Below are 18,844 nucleotides of genomic sequence, written 5' to 3'. Positions count from 1 at the left end.
TTTGAACTATTGTGTAAATTGCCATGTTTAAATAAAAGTGTGTACATTATGGCCTTGTTAATGAGTTCCTAAAGATGTTGTCACTGGGTTTTCTTATGTTGTTAATGATTAATGTGAATATAATTGTGACTGCTTCTGTTTTTTTGCAGACACAATTCTTAGCCATTCAAGTGCAAGTCTAGGTAACAATGTCCTTTTCTTTGCAGAAAGATCATTGTAGTGATTAAGTACTTAAGAACGACTTGCTGGTGCATTTGTACTAAAGTATCTGTTATTCATATGCCATCTTGTTATCAAGCCACTAAAGTGGGAGTGTTTTCAGCAAACAAATCCTCCGTATCCCAGGTAAGATGGATTTCCATACCCCATCTCAAAGATAGCAAGCAGGAGTGGTTTGCTCCTAGCCATAGTGTAGCCTGGGTAGTAACAACGCTGGGAGCAGCTCTCACAGGAACTTGCATTCTAGTGTTTGAGTAACTAGACTGCTTGAAGACCTTGTCAATATTTTATTAGGCAAATGACCCGTCTGTAGGTAAAACAGGTAAATAGTTTTGTCTTGCTTAAAAGTAAGGTAGTTCAGTTGCGCTGGTAATAACTGCAGAGTATCTTTCCAGTGTTTAAAAATTCAGACTAGGCAAGCCGTCATGCACAGGGTGCTGTGAGGTGCTGCTCGCCGAGCTGGGAAGATGCTGTGTCAGTTCTGGGCTCAGCATGAGCTGATGAACCCTCTAGTAAGCAGTACCAGATCGGCTTGGTACTGGGCATTGCCGTAGTATAGAGGTGCTCTGGTCCCACAGGCAAGGTTGGGATAAGATACAGTGAGAGACCTCAGTGACGCAAGAAGTTATGAAATGGTATCTATGAACAAGTTACTTGTGAACCAGAGAGTTTCATTGAAATACTACCTTAAAGTGAATTGGAATACAGGCTGCTGTGCTTTGGCGACAGTCACAGTATCAGAAATTATTTGGTTTTTTCAACAGCACGCTACTAGTTCAGTATTACTGAAATCAAAGACCGTGGAGCTCATTACTAGGAATCGGAACTTGCGTTGTAAACTACTTTGCATGTGAAACCCCTATTTATTTTGCTGTAGTAAAGAAGATACTTTGCAGGAAGTACTGGTTAATTAAACTGTACACTGTCTTTTAGTTTCATATAACTGAATTATGAAATTAAATTGATTCTTCTACCCAGTTATCATTAATGTTTGCAAATTCTCTGGTGTATATTCTTTTGTGGCTAGGTAACTCATGCTTAAGGTAGGGAGGCATAGATAGATGCTGATGCATACAGCTGGTGCTATTTGACAGCAATTTGAAAAAAAAAAAAAAAAAAAGAGTTAAGAGGTTTGGGGGGAGAAGTGGCAGTGTTCCATCTGATAAAGAACTGGACCTTGGAGGTTCAAATGCTATAGTGGCTTCAACACAAGAACAAAACGGTTTGATACTTCATCTGGGTATCCAGTAGGAGATGAATGTGTCCTTTTCCTTTATCTACAGCCACCATCCTTTTGTCAGAGATGTGTACAGAACTGGTCTATATGATTTTATTTTTTTTAATTGTCTGAGAGGCTTGCCAAATGTGCATTGGCAATCCCACCTCCTGCCTTCCACCAGCCTCAGTCAAGAAGAGTCATGAACTAAAGCGAGTAATTCAGTACTGACCTTGGACCTCTTTGAAGACAGGGCCATTTGTGATCTTCAGGAAAATACTGTGGTTTTACCTTTCCAAAGTACCGCAACTATTGCAAATACGCTTTGCTTTCAGCTTGTCAAACTGCTGCTGCTGCAGTCAGGGGTAGTTTAGCGGGGTCGAGACCCTGGCTGTAAATTGCAGGGTGTTGCAGTTGTCCTTGCTCGGAACAGCAGGGTTACAGGGGAGTAACTGGCTAAAACAGCACGGGAATGCTGGAGGGCTGGGAGTGCTGTTACCTTCTGCTGGATCACAGCCCAGTGCCTGGTGTTGCTTCACTGGATGCCACAGCGAAGAGCCTGCTTCTGTCTTTTTTACACCCTCGGGTGTTTATGTCCCGGTTGGTAAGGTCCCCCTGAGCCTTCTCTATTGCGGGCTAAGTCATCCCCGCTCTGGGCTGCAGGCCCCCATCCCTCCGCCACCTCCCTTGCCCTTTCCTGGAGTCACCCCAGTGCCTTATTCCTCCCCAGGTGCAAGACTTCACCTTCTCCTCTCTTGGACTTCATTATAATTAAAATGTTATTCTTCTGCTTCCTTCTGTTAAATCAACTGCTCTAAGGATTTTTCTCTTGAACGCTTCCACGTACGGGCAAGGTTGTTTTTTTTTTTTGGTGGTGTTTTTTTTTTTTAAAAAAGAAGTTGTTTTGGCTAGGTTTCAGTGGGAAAGGGAGGGGAGAGGGGCTAGGAAACGTCGGCAGCCCCTTTTTCAGGAGCGCAGCAGCAAGTGCCGGGGCTCCGCCGGGGCTGCACCAACCTCCCTCCTCCGCCGCGCTCCGGCCCGAGAAGCCAACGGGGGGGAGGCGGGGCGGGGCGGTGCTACGAGGTGAGCCCCGAGCAGCTTCCCGGACCCTCAGCTACCGCCAACGAGCCCCGTCCCGGTGGTGGGGACTCCGGGGGCCGGCGGGGCCCCGCCCGCCGCCCGGCTCCTCCCGCGCGTTGCCGGCGCCGCAGCAATCTTGTCCACCCCGCGCCACCGTCCGTCCGCTCGGCCGGCCGGGGTGAGAGGTCGCAGCTGCGTCCCCGGAAGCAGCGGGAGGCGGTGGCGGAGGAGGCGGGTTGTCCGGGCAGCGGCGCCGGCAGCGGCCTCCCCCCACCTTCCCCCCCCCCCCCTTCCCCTCCCCTCCCGCCCCGTCCGGCCCCCTCCCCGTGGCCTCCGTCAGGGCAGGAGGATGGTGCAGAGCCCGTCCGCACGGCAGCCCCGCCGCCTCTGAGCCCCCGCCGCTGCCTCCGGGCCTCCACCCGCCCGGCCCGGGGGCCTCTTCTCCCCCGCCTTGGGGCGCCGGTAAGACGGGGACGGGGAGACGGGGTGGCTCTGGCTGACGGGGATGCCGGCCCGGTGGCTGTGGGGTCGCCTTCGCCTTCCTCCGCCCCGGGGAAAGGGAGGGAGCGGGGGGAGGTCCTGCCGATGGTCGGCGGGGCCAGCCCCGGGCCTCGACGCCGAGTCCCCGCTGGCGGGTCGGTGGGCAGGAGCGGGGCCTCGGGTCGCTCCGGTGACGGTCGTGTGAGGGTGGGAAGCGCCGTGCGGAGCCTCGGCCCCGCTGCCGGGGGCAGAGCGGGTGAGGCGGGCGCTGCCCCCCGCTGCCGCCGGGCTCCGCAGAGCTTCGCTTCCAGATCCGCACGGCGAGGGGACAGGCGGGGGTCGTTGGGCTTGGCCGATGTATCCATGTAGCGTTAGTTTTAATTTTTTTTTTTTTTTTTTTGAGAAGGTTGATAGCTTGAACTTTGCATGGGTGGCATCGTACCAGGAAAAAATAGTACAAAAGAGTGATTCCGGTAGCACTGAAAATATTTCCGTTTCAAAATAGCTTCTAAGCAGCGGTTCCTTCGTTGTTTTTTTTCGCCGTTTGCTGCATATCCGTATTTTATCCGCTTTTATTTTTTTTTTATTTAACTTGACTAAAGATGTCATGATGTTTTTAACAATAACGTTTCTGGTGTATCGTGCCTAGAACATGGCTGCTAGATGTCTAACATTAAATTTAATCCGTATATCATGATCACAGATATGGATACCCTGGGAAACATTTCTGCCTGACAAGGGAAAGAACAGACTACAGCACGGCATGCCTTTTTTTTTTTTTTTTTTTTTTCCTTTCCCCTTTCCCTTTGTTTGCTTTTTAAGGGCTTGTCTTCTCTGGGGAAATTTATTTGCATGATTAGTTCTAGTGGTGTAATTATACGGGTAAATTTGCCCTGTTAGATAAACCTTGAGTCTAGATAAGAATTCATTAAGGATTACTCTCCACATCCTCCTCGAGCTCCTGAGAAGTTTTGCAATTGGAAGCGTGTCGTGGAATGAAAACCTGTCGCGGCTGGGCCTATCTTTCTGGTAAATCGTTATCGCGTTTTTTATAAGCGGTTGAGTTACGGGAAACGCACGCTGACCTCTCTGCTTCTAGGCTGGACGTAGAAAATGGTTCTAGGTTCATCTAGGGAGCCACTTCCATCTACCTGCTCTTCCTCTGGTCTCTGGGAATAAGCCGATGGCTGCAATCCAAATTCTGGTCAGCAGGTGTCTGCAGGACAGGGGATAACTTTTGTAGGCAGACTGAGCAGAGATAATGCTGAATTGTGCCTGCGGGACTGAATGCTCTTTGACCCGCGATTTAGTCCCGTCAAAGAGGATTAAGACCTTGGTAGCTTTGTTACCTCCCGTGATTTGAGGAGTGGCTCCAGGCCGGTGGAATGTGATTCTTCTTTCCCACTTGAAAGACAAGAACTTGAAATGCCGCCTGGTAGTACAAAATAGACGCTGTGCTCTGTCGGTGGAGAGGAGCATCCGAGGGCACGAACGAACAAACAGGCCTCGGTGTCCTTTGTGCGAGGCGGATGCGCCCGGCGAGGGCCAGGAGACTGGCACGTCCATCACCCCTGGATGGACGGCGGACCACAGGAGTGCAGCTCCCCCCTTAAACACTCCCTGGCAAGTGTTCCCTGCGGGTCTGTTAGCTGTGACCGTCTTTATTTATTTTTTTTAATTAAGTAGCATAACATTTTTGGTAGAAGTGAAGCTGTTTTATCAAATGAGCCCTAAACGAAGTATTGATGAAACTTGTCAGTGTCAGAATTTTGTTGCTTTTCCCAAATCTCCCCTTGCCAAAAGCATGTCTGTGTTGGGAGGTTTTTTGTGTTTTTTTTTTTTGTTTGGGTTTGGGGTTTTTTTGGTTTTTTTTTGAGAAGACCGTTCTGACCTGTGAATAAAGCTGGTTCCCAGGACTCGGAACTCCCAGGTTTTGTTTTGGAAGAAAACTTGCGTATGTCCTGGCATGTCAGGTTTTGTTAATTATCCATTTGTAAAATGGAGACTGTACTTACCTACGTGAGATCGGGCTAAGCAAATTAAAGTCCTGTTTCTTCTGAACAGTAGGGGTGAAGTATATAGACACGGTAATATTACTGCCATATCCTTGATATTTCAGCTATTGCTGAAGTCCCTTATTTCAGTCGGGTTTGCTGCTGTTTGTATTTTCTCCTTCACTAGCAGCCACTGGCTGTTTTCCTGCTTCACTGACACAGCCAGCATTACCTTCTTTCTACATCCAGAACTCTTATTTTGCCATTCCCACTAAAGCTGCCATTTCCTCAACTTGTCAGTCATTTTCTGCTTGTGATTCAAGCTGTGTATCTGTCTGCGGCTCTGTCTCCTTACAGTTCTCATTACAAGCAACAGTTCTCATTACAAACAGTTTGAAGAGCCTTTCTCTGGCATTTTTCAGTACTTACACTGCTGCATTCTGTACCACACTCCTTAATGGGTAGCCTTACTGCAGTCAACTATTAACCTTCTTAAATTGGTCACTAAACCAGTTTCTGATTATTCAGCTGTTAGTGAGGCTTTTCATACTTCTTGAATAAAGCCCTTCGGTGAACTGCATTTGTTTGGCTGTTGTCAGTGCAGTCTACGCAGAGTTTGATTTCTCATGGAACTTCGACAGATCCTGTAAAACTGAATCATTTTACTTTTGCCTTCCTCTCCCAGGTTCTCGTGCTAAGCAGCAGTAACCAGAATAGCATTTTTAAATACAACTTCAAAGTCCTTGAGTCTAATGTTGTGTGTTTTATTGTAGTCCGTATGATTTAGATTATGAGAAGTCATGTTGTAAGTCATGACTTTGACTTGTAAAAGGCTTTAAAAACGCGCAAGCCAGAACTCCTGTGTATGAAAGTGTACTCTTTCCCATGGCACAGGCTCGCTTGGCAAATGGGTCTGCCTTTTTCAACTTTGGCAGCAAAATGTCTATTTTAAACCAGAGGTTAGGTTTACTTTTATTTTACAGCTGGGTATATTTTAAATTGTGTTTTTCACTTTTAACAAAAGTCAGAATTTGGGGTTCTTTGAACCAGTGAAAAAAGGTTTTCCTCACGTTGTTTGTATTTCCTGGCTTATAACTTTTCTACTCTTTTCTGGTTCTTCATGTTTTTAAAACTCTTAGCATTTCACAACAGTATTTGGAACTTGCTTGCATTTGTCTGTTTCTGCATAAATTTTTCTTTAAGTGGTAAATTAAAATCAACTTTGCTGTCCCAGGAGTATCAGCTGACACACTGTCCAGGTGCTTGTGTTAACGCCACCACGGACATTTTGAACTACAACTGCGTATTTGTTGGGAAGGGCTGTTAAATATCTGGAAACGTTGCATACACAGATTGAGTAATATCTGATCCGCATATTTTCCTCTTTTATTTTTTAACTCATCTACTTTTTAGTGTATGTTTTCTGTCTTTAACAAGAGTTCCAGTCAGGACCTTGGCTGTTTGAAATTCAGTAAGAATTCAATCCTTAAAATTTACTATAAGTCTGATCAAATTACTTGCCTTCCTTGGCCTTGTTTTACGGGTAGAACTGAAATGTTTGGTGTTTATGTAGCTCTGGGGGATGTTGAAATGCTTAATTATGTTTTGAAAAGTGTTTTGAGAGGTGAAAAGAAACATTTCATGCAAGTATGAAGCATTTTGCTTCGTTCTGTTCTTGCAAGTCCCCAGGCTGTCAGGCTTTCATTAATAATCTGCTTCCTGACTAACTGTTACCAGAATAACGCGAGGAAAGAATCTCCTTTTCATTTTCAACAGGTGATGTTCTCGCTCTCCTTCTGTGCTGTACACGCAGTGTTTTCTGTCAGTGCTCTTTGCGTGTGCAAAGGGCCAGGCCATTTTCCTGCCACGCTTTCTGCTTCCAGGCTCTAGGAAAACGTGCTTTTTAAAAAAAAGTAAACATATTTGTAGGATAAAATAGCTCAGAAGAATGCGGTGAGCCACTGACTGGTTTGAGCTGATTCACTGTTATCTCCCGCTTGGGTGCTTTGTCTTGGGGGAGTAGATGTGTTTGTGCACATCTGGCTGCTGATCCTTTGGCGATACGTGGTTGCAGTGGATTGAAGGATCCTAGGTGATGTTTTCATCAACTTTCTTCCTCTGCAAGTCTCGATTACTGCTATTCCTCTACTTTGTCAAGAAGACTGATGGCATTTACTGTGAATCTGTTTACTTTGTTTTATTTTGTTAACACTGAAGGACAGGAGAAGGGGAGGAAGATCAGTTGGACAGAAAAAATGCTCTGCTCTGGAGGATTCCCCTCCCTTCATTCCTCTAGGAGTCAGCCCTGCCTGCCCCTCTGCTGCTGACAGAGGTTTTCAGGCTGTTACAATTTCATCCTGCAGGGTCTTGATATCCTTCCTAAAAAGATGAACTGAAACAGCTGCAGATACTGGCACCTCTTTTTCCACAGATACCAGTATGGTAAAGTAAGTCTTCCTATAAAATTAGTAGGAAACCCCTCTTTTGCTCCCAAATGCATGTTTTGTGATAAAAATATTATGTTGTGAAATTCTAACAAAGATTTAAAGAAAAAAATCTTGATTAGCCTTCCCCAATTCCTGAAAGAAACTGACTGTAAAAGCTCTTTCTAGTTTATGTAGTAGAAATTAGTAGTTCGTTTCAGGGCATAAAAGGGGCAAACGTCTGGTGAGTTTAGAAGCTTCTGTTTAATTTCAGGTTTTATCCTGTTTTCTTTCCTTTAAAAAAAGGAGGGGGAGATGATAATTGCTGCTGCTCTGAGAACCAGCAGGGGCTTTATTTTCAGTTGTAAGATCAGCTGAGGTTACTTTTGCTAGTTCTGTTCGATAGGCTGGTGATAACTAGATTAGAGGTATAGACATTCTTATTAATTGATCTTTATAAAGCTTTGACAGACCATCTTGAATATTTTGAACTTTCATAGGCAGCTTCACAGTTAACACAACTGTGATCTATTTTGCTTTACTATTCTAGTGTTTTAGGTGTTAGACATCAAGTTGAAGAGAAGAAAACCAAATTAAAGATATTTTTGGTACCTGCTACTGTTTACTATTCTTAAATGAGAGGCACTTTCGTTTGAGATAAACACCATTTCTTTGTTTGCATGTTATTTATGGATGGCTTGCTAGGAAAATCACAGTTTGGTTGATCTGTGTTTATGAGTGTTTTTCTGGCATGCAACATTATTTTCATTCAAAGCGGTTAACCCTGATGTGACCCATTTTGTAACCCCCATTGTACTACTAGTGATGGGGCATGTTTGAAAACATAATTGATTTATAAATAAACTGAACTGCACAGTTAAGATTAAATGCTGTTTTGCGCAATAAGGTGTTCAGGCTTAGAAAACATGTGAGGTCTTAATGGAGTGCTGTTTGGGTTAGCGCTAGCCTGCTGCCCTTCTCTTCCACCCACAGTTTTCTTCCTTAAGGTATTTCAGTGGTGGTTTTTTGTTATTTAAACCCCTCCAAATGTTTTTCTCCTCTAGACTGACTATTTTACATGCACAATGAGAAGGGAAAATATTTGTGAGGAAATTACAGGATTTTAGGCTTCCTAGTGGAAAGATGGTAGTTGACATTATGGCAAGATACACGTAAAAATTGTCAGACATTTACTTTGATGCTTTCAAATTCGCATTTGGGGTTTTTTTTTTTTCCTTTTGGCAACTGCAATTTTACTTTTAATACCTGCTTTAGTACAGCACGTGGGTTTTTGTTGGTTTTTTTGTTTATTGTTAGGAATTCAGTTCCTTTGATATTAAGCCTTGAAATGGGAATTTCATCCTTCTGCGATGACTCATTTCATTGACTTTTTGGTCTTTGCAATATACTTCAAGATTTTCCTTATTTGTAATTTGTTCTTGAAAAACTGATAGGTCTATTTCAGCTGTTACCTTTTCTATACCCTTTCATATACAAATAAGCAGAAATTTAAAATGTTACACCTTTGAGGTTGCTGTATATGGTCTTGACCTGTACTGGAGGAAGACTCCTTAAACTGTAGAATAAGTGACTCTTTCCTCGCTTTTTAGACCGCTACCCAATTCTGTGTTTGCCTGGGACTCTGACGTATTAACTGTTGTGTATTTCCATCCTTTACCATTTTTATCTTTTTAACTCTATAACATAATTTCCAGTGTTCGTAGGGCCTGATTTAAGAGCACAATATCTCTCCAGTGCTTGCTGAGTGTTTCCCGATGAGTACAGTCAGCTGTAACTCTGCCTGAATGTGGCATTTGGTCTTGATGTATACACCTCAATACCGAGCAATTACTTTGGAGTTGGTGGCCAATGTTCCAGGCTGGCAGTTTTCATTCTTCCCGTTGCGCTTGAGCTACTTGTTAGGCTGACTGGAGATTTTTATTGCGTGAGTATTAAAAGGCTTAGCTGGAGTGGAGAGAGGGAGGCAGCAGTTATTAGAGCCGCTTTCTAAATTATTTATGTAGCTAAAAAGTGAAATCTGATCTTGCTTTCCTGACCTGCCAGGAGGTAATAGCATTCGGTTTCTTCTTTTAACTGTGTGAAAAAGAAATAAATTATATTCTTTAGGTTATTCATTTACACAGAGGAAGTTAGTTGGTAGTTAGAACTAGAGCTGGTAGAAGAATAGCATTTGTGTTGTGTTTCTAATGGGTTCTAACAGAAAGGAGGAGTTTAAGTGTTGGACCGTTAAGTGAACCCCTAAAAACTAGTGGGAATGTACATTTTGATTTACATGCACTGATCTGTTTCACAAGTTCTTTTATAAGTAGTGTTATTTAAGCAGTTTATTTCATAAAAAAATCAGTAGTTCTTCAGGCAGCAGTGTGGAAACATTATTCTTGGTTCTGGTTTGCACTAACCGTGTCCAATTGCTATTTTCATGTCAGCTCTAGCACTGAAATCCACAGTTGCTCCCTTTTCTCTCACAAATGCTCAAAAGGCATATTACGCTTCGGAAATTGCAGCTTATAGCATTTTCTAATTGCTTTCAAAGCCGTTGAGTTATGGGAGCATATTAAGCAACCAGCACTTAAAAGCTGGTGCTCTCTTACATAAAAATATTAGCCCAAATATTTTTATATGTATGCTTTTCAACTCATCCAGTTTTATGGCTGATTTTAGACTCTGTGGTAAACAAGCATGCTAATGGAGCTGTTGGAAGCCCCTTTAAAAAGGAATCACAGTACTGTATATGCTGTGGGTGACATTCAGCTTTGATTAAAAGTTGTAATAAAGCCTGCATCTGTGTTGTTATTTTCAAAAGGAAATTCAGAAGGGAACACTGAATACAACTCTGCTTTTGGTTTATCTTTTGATCTTTTTCCATCTCAACATGTGTCTCCAATGTTTCTAGATAGAGTGTTTGAGATTTTTAACTAGGGCTCATTTAAGAAATTTGCTGCCAGTGACAAGATAGGAAGCAGAATGTACAGAAGTGCGGATCATACCCAGGATGATCCTTACCAACACCAGCTCTCCCTTTCCCTTTCGCTCCTGCTGCCTTCTGACACCTTCACTGGCCTGTTTGGCCATAACACAGCTGGTCTTGGACATACTCTTTTGGGTGGTTTTTTTTTCAGGTGAACAATCAGAATAATGTTCAACATAAACCTGTTGGAGAACCTGAAGGTTTACATCAGCAGTCGACCTCCGCTTGTGGTCTTTATGATCAGTGTAAGCGCTATGGCAATAGCTTTTCTGACACTGGGTTATTTCTTCAAAATCAAGGAGATCAAGTCACCAGAAATGACAGAGGTAGGTACAAAAAGTTCCTGAGCTAAACAGTGGGAATACTAATTTGAAAAACATGCCCAAAGCTAATGAGTTTGTTTCCCGCCCCCCTCCCCCCCCCCCCCCCCCCCCGCCCCCAAGAACCCTCTCATGGGAATGCACAGAGTCTTACGGGAGATTGTCTTCATTTACATTTGCCTCTAATTTCATTAGGAAAGAGGCTATTGGTATGAATGTTTGAATAGTCTTGTTTTATTTCGAGGATGAGGCCGAATCACCTGACATGCGTCTTCCCTACTATGGCTAGAAGCCTTTCTTTTTCTTACTCTGTTGCGTCAGCTGGCTTGTTTGTGAAACTTCTTATCTAGTAGTACTGTTCTGTAATGAGCTAGAAACCGCTTACACCCTGAGCGTGGTGAGAACGGACCAAGTTAGTATATTCTTTTTGTAGTTTAAAGGAGGATATTCTGCTGCTGCACTGAGCAGTGGTCGAGTGGTGGCTGGGATTGAACACATCTAACTTGTGTAAACAACTTGTCCCATTGTTGAGATAGCCATGGTGGTATTTGTGCTTGCTTTGTGAGCCATGTAATTTTTGTTAAATGGCTTGGAACTGCGGGCGGAATGGTACATATCAAGGTCTGCGCTGCCCTAGAGAAGTGGCAGCCAACAGTTAACTTGCTAATCTGTTTGAAATCTTCACATTTGTTTTAAGGACTGGAATACTTTCCTCCTGAGGTTTAATGATTTGGACTTCTGTATATCTGAGAATGAAACCTTAAAGCATCTCATCAATGATACCACAACTCCAGAAAGTACGGTGACTAGTGGACAGGCGAGATCTTCTACACAGTCTCCACAGGCTCTTGAGGACTCTGGTCCAATAAACATCTCTGTTACAATCACGTTGACGCTGGACCCACTCAGACCATTTGGGGGATATTCTCGCAATGTCACACATCTAAGTTCCACAATTTTTGGACACCAAATTGGACTCTCAGGTATGCAAGACTTGACCTTTATAGATTTGAATGATAACTATATAATCAAATAAAAATTCACCAGCTTATTGTTGGTGAGATAAATCTTTTGCTTAGAATGTATATGTGTTTCCAGATTTGTTGTGAGTATATTCCTGTATAGAGCCCTTCACTTGTTTGCTAGAAAAACTTTTCCCTGCACTCAGAATGGAAAAGAACCTGCAGGTTTGCCAAGATTAGACTTTGCTGTTTTAAATGATTAACCTAATGACAATGGAAGGTAATTTTCAAGCCAACAAAATTCCAAGCAGGAAAAACTTCTATGGTGATTATCTTCAGTTCTATCTTGATACATCTTTAAGTCCTTAACTCACATTTGAGAGGTGTTAATGTACATACATTAGAGATCAAGTAGCAAGCTGTCTAAAACAACCAGAGTTTATCTAAAATGCATGCATGAATAAGCTTTAATGCTGCAAACAGCAACAAACAAGATGGTTACAGTTTCTGTGGTGTGAAGAGACTCATCTGCTATGAGGCTGCCCTGACAGTAAGTTTTGGCAGGAGATTGTAGAAAATTAGTAGAAACTGATAAGAGAACCTCATTGAATTTTAGCTTTTAGGCAGGGTTGCATTTTATAATAATGCCTGAAGGTGTCTTGAACCTCAGAGGCCTGTGAAGAGACATTTGCCATAGCTGTAAATCTGTATTACTGTATTTTATGTTGTTGTTATTGTGTTACTGCTTTAAGAGCTATCAAATGCAAGTTCCATTTCCAGTAGCTTGGATTTATTTTCAGTATGAATATATCCACATGGAGTTAAGCTACCCTACTTAATCTGCAGTTCAATATCTGCTGGCACCTTTTTGTCTACACGAGTATCTCCAATTTGAAAAGAAAAATCAGATGTGGAACAAAGTCTTTGGGAGGAGAAAGGTTAAAGATCTGTGATTTTACTTTCTAATAAAGTTCTCTGAACATGCATGAATTCACTTATAAAAATAGTGAGTTTTTCATTTCTGAAAGGAGCCTAATGACCCCACTTCTTCTGGGGGCAGGAGGGATTAGAAAGACCAGCAGCTGGGTTTTTTGTGGTTTGGTTTGTGTTGGTTTTTAACTTTCTTTTTGTTCTCTTTGTTGATAGTAAAGATCCTGGATGACTTCAAAGGTACAGTTTCAGGGTTATGGTTGCTGCCTTAGTGGTTTGCGTGTTGTCCTTATCCTAGTGATTGTTGCTCAGATACTTTTGTGAACGAAAACCAGCTTTCCTTCTCTCTTTCTCAAAGGCAGAGAATCCCATGAGGAGATAAATATTACATTCACCCTGCCGGCTGCCTGGAATTCAGATGACTGCGTTCTTCATGGCCACTGCGAGCAGGTTGTGTTCACAACCTGCATGACTGTGACAGCAGCCAGCAATGTATTTCCTGTCACAGTGTACGTGCATTTTAAATGCTCCTTCATAGACTGGTTACTGGGTGATTAATTCCTCAGCTGGTTCTATGAGGTTGTTACTTCCTGATGAAAGTTATTGTTGACTGTGGAAATTACCTACCTACCTGCCTTCCTTCCCCCACAGTAAAAACCCTGTCTTGGGACTTGCTGTCTTTTAGCAACACTAGGTTTTTCTGAGGATGTTTTGAACTATAGGCCCTACCTGCCTTTCAGTGTGCTACCTGTGATTTAAATTTGTTCCTGTGTGTTCACTAGGAACAAAAGAATCCGTGAATATATAAGACAGACACCCTATAATTTAGTTTCACTACTTTGTGTGAGAGCGAAGGCTTGACACTAAGGTTCTTATCCTTTTCCCTGTTGAGAGATCAGCGTAAGCCGAGTGCTGCTTTGCTGCCATCCCCCAGCAGGTACAGACCTTTCATCAAAATAGTTTCCCTTTGTCTTCTCTAGACTCTCTGACACTGTTCAGTATACCCTGCAGAACCACCAGATAGATTCACATGACTCTGTGAAGCTTTATGAAAACCAGTGTTTTTCTAATTAAGCTGTGGGATGTTGACTTACTGCAACAACACGCAGTTAAATTCTAATCTTAGTATAGGAATCAGATGGGGTTTTTATACAACTTTTTGGTTAAGCTTTGGTTTTTGTTGTTGTTTTGGAAGGTCCAAAATAAAACTGTGTTTTATGCTGCTGTTGAGAAGACTGGGCTTGACTCAGTTCTGAAAGTTAGCCTTCGTAAACACGGAGAATGGCAATTGGGGTGCTAATTATTTCTGTTTTTCTGCAGTCAGCCACCGCATTGTGTTCCTGAAACATACAGCAATGCTACGCTTTGGTACAAGATCTTCACCACAGCAAGGGACTCTAATACAAAATATGCACAAGATTATAACCCTTTCTGGTGTTACAAAGGAGCAATCGGAAAAGTGTATCATGCTTTAAATCCCAAGCTAACTGTTATAGTTCCAGATGTAAGTGCCGTGGTGTTTTTGTATGTTATGTTGAATAAATGTTTAGCTCTGGTTTAATTGAATGTGGTTCTGTTCATGTCCTAAAATAGTCCTGTTCAGTGCTGGTTTATTGTGCAGTGCCAGGGCTGAGACAGAGTTGGGTGTGCTTTACCACTGGTGGGTGTGATGGTCTTCATGTAATCTCCATATGCCTCACAGCTTTTAATAAGGAACATTTATATTTTGAAGCCATTTGACAAAAGGCACTGCCAGTATATGGGAAGAGATCTCTAGTACAGATTTTTAACGTGAGGACCATTTCAGCTCTTCATGTGCCACAATTAGGAATCACTTTAATTACTATGCCAGCTGCGTAAAGGGGAGAAAGTTGATTTATGAAGTAATTTCTGTCCTTATCTGATAATTATTGCTTTAATATAAAATGCCAACTATTGGTGCATTGTCAGTAAATGGTTTTAATTCTCTCTGCAGGATGATCGTTCTCTAATAAACCTGCATCTCATGCATACCAGTTACTTTCTTTTTGTGATGGTGATTACAATGTTCTGCTATGCAGTTATTAAAGGCAGACCAAGCAAACTAAGGCAAAGCAATACAGAATTCTGCTCTGAAAAGGTGAGTCTGTGTAATAACAAAATATTGACTCTGATAAGAAAACAGAAAACCTCCTTGTCGACATAGTGCAGACTGGTTTTTCTTATCTCTGGAGATGTAGATTTAATTCCCTTTCAAAGAGACATGGGTGTTTCATTGTGGACAGTACAGACAGGTGCTACAAAATACATGTATGTGCTTTGTAGATTCTCAGATTTCTCTCCTACAGAAGTGGATTATTGCAGTTCGGTAAGTGCTGTAATGCAACTCTTGTGCCATAATTCTGATGTTACTTGCACCATTTTGTATGAAGCATTGACTAGATGGCACTGAGTAGTTTTATTTATCTTTTATCTCAACAGACTGAAAATTTTGAATAAAACATGATAGGTGATTCTAGTGGTTGTTAATCAGAATTTAATTAAAACAATGACAAAGCTATTGAAACAGTCACTGTTCAATACTGCATTGGAGACCTGCACTTTGCTTGAAGGATTAAATATGAATATATTCAATTGTGAAGTAGGAAGCTAACGTTGGCACCTTTTGATCTTAATATTTTGTAGTATAAACTGTTTGGGGGGTTTTGGTTTTGTGGGTTTTTTGGGGGGGGGTTGCTTTTGGTTTTTCATTGATAATGTTAAGCACAAAACACCTTCAGACTTTGATTTTCTTTCCAACTTAGACTTTTCAAGGTTCTTTGAAAAGGCAAGGACAGATATGCCAGCTGCATGGAGATAAGTAATATCACTGTTATGGGATTAAGCATTTGACTTTAATTAAATGTTTTCTTTTTCTTTTGTTTAGGTTGCTTTGTCGGAAGCATAATCCATCCTCTCCTTTGACTGAGAATGACTGAGAACCGTAATCATTGCCTGCTGAACCCAGAATGGGTCTTAACACTCTGTGAATACATTATCTTGCAATGTTGGTTTATTCCAACCAAAGACATTTCAAGTGCCTGTAATTGATTTGTACATATTTATAAAAGTATATTCAGAATAGGTCAGATGATGCACTTGTTCCGCATTGTAGTGCGGCCGGAAATTTTCAGTCTTTACCTGTGGACATAGCCGAATGTTTGTGTAGATATGTTTAGTGATATGGCTACATATAGTCAGAGCAAGATATTTTTGTCTAGCTGCATCTGGGCAGGTTAAGATGCCTTTGCAAGTGTCTCAAACAAATGAACAGATCTTTTGTTTTTTTGCCCAATGATATGTACAGTGTGTTTGAAACAGTATGCACCTTTGATATAATACTGCATTTCCAAAGCCACCAATCTACTACATGAATTAAATGTGTATTTGTGTGGCCTAATACTTTCTTCCATTTGCTCCTTGCTTGCAAGAAAAGATATCAACATTTTAGATATTTTTTTTTTTTTTTTTTGAAAAAAGAAATACATATTCACATTTTAATAGTGCTGTATTTAGGACAAACTTGTGCTTTTATTCATAGTAAAAAAAATATGAAGTGAAGTCCCATTTTAAAATGTTTCTTACTGAAGAGTGCTAAGTTTGATTTTTTTTTTTTATTATTATTATTTTTTAATTTTTTTTTTCATTTGGCTTGCTGAATGCCAGAGAACCAGTCAGCATAGAGACTATCTGGAAAGCTTTCCACTTGGCCTCCCATCCGCAGCCCTCAAACCAGGATTGTGTGTGTCTGCTGCAGAGCAGCTTTCTGTAAACTTTTTTTTCTAGAAAGTGAAACTTAATAAAAAGATGTATTGTATTAACAGTCTGTTGGGGCTCTGCACAGCCTTGGGCAAGTGCAAATAATGAAAGGAAAAGAAATCCCATAGTCTGTAATAGAGCTTCACTTTGGGACTCTCCATCCATCTCTGAAGGGCAGCTGAAAATGACACTTTTATTAGCTTTGTCCCATTTCCATTTAATGCTGTCCACTCAGGGGAAAATGACAAGGAGAGGACTATGGCTGTTGCGATTAAGGTCAAAGAAACCACACAGTAAAACACATACTGTTCTCTCTGTCCATTCCTAAATCGGAGGTTTTATTCTGTGTGTTTCTCCCTTTCCCATTCTGGCTTTTGCTGTTTCTTTCTGGCTTCTTACCGAGTAGCCTCCTTAATTTTCAGGAGTCGGGGTTTTCCTGCAGACTTTTCCACCACTGCTTTTAAAATCTCACTGGTTGCCTTAATTGACCTTTCATTGTCTTTCAGCTTTCTCGTCAGGTAGTATAACTGTAGGTCTGCATACCTACACGTCAGCTTTTTCCCCTCCTCCTTTTGCTCTAAACTACACAAAGGAAGAAACTCAAGTCAAAATCTCACAGTCTCAATTATGCTGGCATGAGATTCTTGGTTCATTACTTATAGACACTATTGAGTGGTACCCTACTGATCTGTATGTATGGGACTTCCGTAAGTTCACGAGTCTTCAGAGCATCTGAAGCAAAATAGCCACGCTATTCTTCAGAACATGTTTCCTTTATAGAATTTCAGTTACTTAAGTGGTGTTAACTAACATGCGTTTTTCTCCGGGAGTGTTAAGGCAAAGCTTTAGAGATGGCCTAGTTTGAAGTCTAGGGATAAAATGAAGCTTCCAGTTTTCTCCTGATGCTGCTATGGGCTAATACTGCTTCACTGAAATGAATCGGTGAAGTCAAAACAGCTAGACGGCTTCTCATGAAAACTGTCCGAGCAGTTCCTAATTCACACATACCCAGCCTTCTGCATTAATACTGACTTCTAGAGTTGCCTACGAGGGTGGCTTGATCTGGGGACCAAAGGCAGGAATAGGAAATGGATTGGGATGGTGTTGCAAATTCTGGAAATACCTAGAAAGCACCCACCATAATGCGACTCCTCAAAAAAAAAAGCAAAGCCAAGTCCTTTCTGTTTCAGCAAATTAAAAATTAATCCAGATGTTCTAACTGGAACTTGATCTGTTGTGGAAAACAGATTTTTTTTTTTTCCTTTCCTTTTTAAATCTGGTTTTGCTATTTGGTAATTAGAGGAGCCTGCTTTGCAATTTATCACCCACTGTATTGAAGTACCCAGAAATGCTAAGATTATACAACCCACAAACGCATACGGGAAATGTTCAAAGAGTTGTATTTTTTGGCCTTAGTTTATCCCTTTGCACCCCTGTATTGCAGCAGAGAGGTAAGGGTGTCCATCAGGTTGAAATGCTGTAATACTGAGGAATATTGGATTGTTCCTAGGCGCAATGTACAAAAGTTAAATGCAGCCAAACAGAAGAGTAAAAACTTAATATTAAAGTTCAGATCATATTGATCTTTCCTTTTTTGTTTTCTTTTTTCTTTTTAACTATGACTTGAATCAGTTTTGATTCTATTTGTACGTGTTTTCTTGTTCTTAGAAAGCTGCCATTTTCTGTTGCATTTTTCTTTGGCATTACATAGAAAATCTGAGCCTTGGTTTTCAACCCTCTGCAGGTGATTGTAGGGTTAAGATGGCTTTTTTGTTTTGTTTTGTTCTTACATTTCACTTGTCTTGTTGCATGATGGTTAATAGCTGATTTGGAAATGACATTTCTCTCCTAGATTAATTTTGTGTTTGTAAGATGTGCATATTGCTTTGCAGAATAAAAACAATGAAGTTTATGCTGTTGTCTTTATTTCTACTGCCCAGGTGCTGTTGAGGTTTCATAAATCACCTATGTTATATGGACCATCGGAGGAAATTAGTAGGGAAAGTCTGCAGTAGATTGGAATTTCAAACCCTCTGTGTACCTAAGGTGCAGTGAGCATCTTGCATAGACTTTTTTCTTTATGTATTATGGTGTAGGGAATGTAGCTGGTGCCCATCATGGGAAATGCAGAATTTGTGACCTAGACCCATCTCTTCTGTTGCTGTTTCTTGATGATGATCATGCCTTCCACTTCCTCCTTGCTGCAAGTGCTGTGTAACTTACTCAGCTGAACCAAGACCAGATGCTGAGTGTTTCAAAGTGCCTGCAGGTGGCTGGACATGGTTGGAGGACCTGTGTAGATGGCTGTTGAAATTAAGATAATGTAGCTTGTTACATTCTAACTCCAGTTACTAGCAGCTGGAACAAGTTGCACCTGCATGTGTTCAGAGCTTGAGAGTAGGAAAAACATATTTAGTTTTGCTCTTGGAAGCTGCTTGAAAGCTAGGCACTGTG

At 41.6% G+C, this 18,844-nt stretch overlaps 1 protein-coding gene across 3 annotated transcripts; it reads left to right on the top strand.

The window, feature by feature from the left end:
• Nucleotides 1-271: 271 nt before the first annotated feature.
• TMEM248 (transmembrane protein 248) lies at nucleotides 272-18,302 on the top strand. Of its 3 annotated transcripts, none has more exons than XM_049803643.1 (7): nucleotides 272-345; nucleotides 10,553-10,727; nucleotides 11,419-11,704; nucleotides 12,972-13,122; nucleotides 13,934-14,117; nucleotides 14,589-14,732; nucleotides 15,519-18,302. In XM_049803643.1, exons 2-7 carry the CDS (start codon nucleotides 10,569-10,571, stop codon nucleotides 15,537-15,539), a joined length of 945 nt encoding a protein of 314 aa, XP_049659600.1. In that variant the 5' UTR covers nucleotides 272-345; nucleotides 10,553-10,568; the 3' UTR covers nucleotides 15,540-18,302. The 3 variants fall into 3 exon arrangements, with proteins under 3 accessions (XP_049659600.1, XP_049659598.1, XP_049659599.1); XM_049803641.1 differs by lacking the exon at nucleotides 272-345 and adding an exon at nucleotides 2,734-2,977; XM_049803642.1 differs by lacking the exon at nucleotides 272-345 and adding an exon at nucleotides 4,885-7,436.
• The last annotated feature ends 542 nt before the right edge of the window (nucleotides 18,303-18,844 follow it).

The sequence above is a fragment of the Accipiter gentilis genome, chromosome 6 (genome assembly GCF_929443795.1).
Source record: "Accipiter gentilis chromosome 6, bAccGen1.1, whole genome shotgun sequence".
Lineage (NCBI taxonomy): Eukaryota > Metazoa > Chordata > Aves > Accipitriformes > Accipitridae > Astur > Astur gentilis.
The sequence above is the reverse complement of the archived record's forward strand: the minus strand, read 5'-3'. Positions and strand labels throughout refer to the sequence as shown.

Bases quoted from the DNA above. Each gene is read 5' to 3' on its own strand.
- TMEM248 (XM_049803643.1), top strand. From the start codon at position 10,569: ATGTTCAACATAAACCTGTTGGAGAACCTGAAGGTTTACATCAGCAGT. The intron at 14,118-14,588 runs GTAAGTGCCGTG...TTCTCTCTGCAG, and splicing joins TAACTGTTATAGTTCCAGAT to GATGATCGTTCTCTAATAAA. The intron at 14,733-15,518 runs GTGAGTCTGTGT...TCTTTTGTTTAG, and splicing joins CAGAATTCTGCTCTGAAAAG to GTTGCTTTGTCGGAAGCATA.